The 1,535-nt window shown below is 44.8% G+C and overlaps 1 protein-coding gene across 1 annotated transcript in view; it reads left to right on the top strand.

Moving 5' to 3' along the window:
- Nucleotides 1–1,283, top strand: part of LOC128715469 (potassium voltage-gated channel subfamily H member 7) — a 23,282-nt gene extending 21,999 nt beyond the window's left edge. Inside the window, exons 24-27 of the mRNA XM_053810372.1 lie at nt 249–543; nt 614–976; nt 1,049–1,160; nt 1,245–1,283. Of these exons, the coding sequence (XP_053666347.1) occupies nt 249–543; nt 614–976; nt 1,049–1,160; nt 1,245–1,283 (809 nt within the window). The remainder of the gene's footprint in view (nt 1–248; nt 544–613; nt 977–1,048; nt 1,161–1,244) is intronic.
- The last annotated feature ends 252 nt before the right edge of the window (nt 1,284–1,535 follow it).

Here is a 1,535-nt window from a genome sequence, read left to right as displayed (position 1 = left end):
TTATTACTTTCGCACGTGAATGTACGTTTAGCTTGAAAATATTGCGTTTTGAATGGCCGTTCCTTTCCGTTTCCACATACTTACTCCCAACAACAACCAAAGTAAGCTTTACTTTGCGGAAAAGCTTCCCGTGTTCATGGTTGCCTTAATCTTTACTGAACTTCCGCTATTGCGCAGACATGCGCGAACGAATTGTACGCTGATGGAAAAAATGGATTGCTTTAATTTCGATCGTTTACTGATTTCAGCTTCACCAAATGAAAGCCCGAAAAGCACGCACAAGCAGACAATACCACATCTTCAAGAGCATCAGACGGCGGCCATGGTTGCCTCGTCCGTTCTTGGCCGGGCGGCAGACACTGTGACACTGAGTGCGGTCAGTAATCGTGCCTGCACATGCGGATCCAAGCCGGAAATACCAGGCGGGCCAATACGGGCGGCCGATTGCTCGCTGAAGAGTAGCCCGGATGACGATATCTTTCAGCATGCAGCACCGAACGGTAGCAATGTGGGCAAACCAACGGACCCGAAACATAATCTGGGGTAAGCAGGGAATATTATGTGGGCGGTGTAGGTATTTGTCAAAGGGATTAATATTAAACTTCTTGCACAGAATAATGGTGCATCAGCTGTCCGAGCTGACGAATAGAATCGGCAATCTGGAATCGAGCCTGAAGCACGATATTAGAACCATACTGGAAATTTTACACCAGCAGCAGCAGCTGCAGATGCAAATACAGCAACAGCAGCATGATTATGCACAGCACAATCAGCAAATGCATCAGATGCACACCGGGAAGACAGCAATGTCTTCGTATCAACCGTCCGAAAGTGATTTTTCCTTTGACATGTGCGGAGCGCCGATAGATCCACGGGAGGTTAAGCACCACCAGCAACCACTGTCATCGCAGCAACGCATCCACGTGGCCCGTTCCGTGTCCCAGCCCGAGTGCTCCGATGATCGTAGCTTATTTAAGTACGTCTCCTTGGTCATTGAGTGTAATTCGGGAAATAACCCATGATGTGTGACGGTTTTTGCTCATTGCAGATGTTCAAAGTTTTCATCGTTCAATCATCCTTTGGAGGATACGCCCGAACAACAAAATTGGAACATATTTGCCCCTATTGCTAAACTGGAATCGTTAGACGAAATCGATCAGGTAGAGTGGAACAAACTCGGATGCAAATCAATAAGTCTGCAGGGTTGCAATACAGCTTACTTATTCCCAACATTCCATTTACAGGAAACTAAAGCTTCATCCAGTCATGATAAGATACAGTGAAGAAGAGGAAAAAATGTATCATCATTCATCGTATATTACAACAACAATCGCCGATCCGAGTCTCTTATAAGCTCTATAGTGAATGTTGGTTTTCTTTACCTATTTTCTAAAACGGAAAAACGAAACGACAAAAATCTAATGTTTGTATATATTTCTCTACGCATAATGAAGTCAAGATAAACACAAACACACACACACAACAAATGCAAACACACCCAAGCACACGGACACTCGCTAAACATACGAACACGA

Source organism: Anopheles marshallii, chromosome 3 (assembly GCF_943734725.1).
Source record: "Anopheles marshallii chromosome 3, idAnoMarsDA_429_01, whole genome shotgun sequence".
NCBI lineage: Eukaryota > Metazoa > Arthropoda > Insecta > Diptera > Culicidae > Anopheles > Anopheles marshallii.
This window is presented reverse-complemented; position numbering and strand designations above follow the sequence as displayed.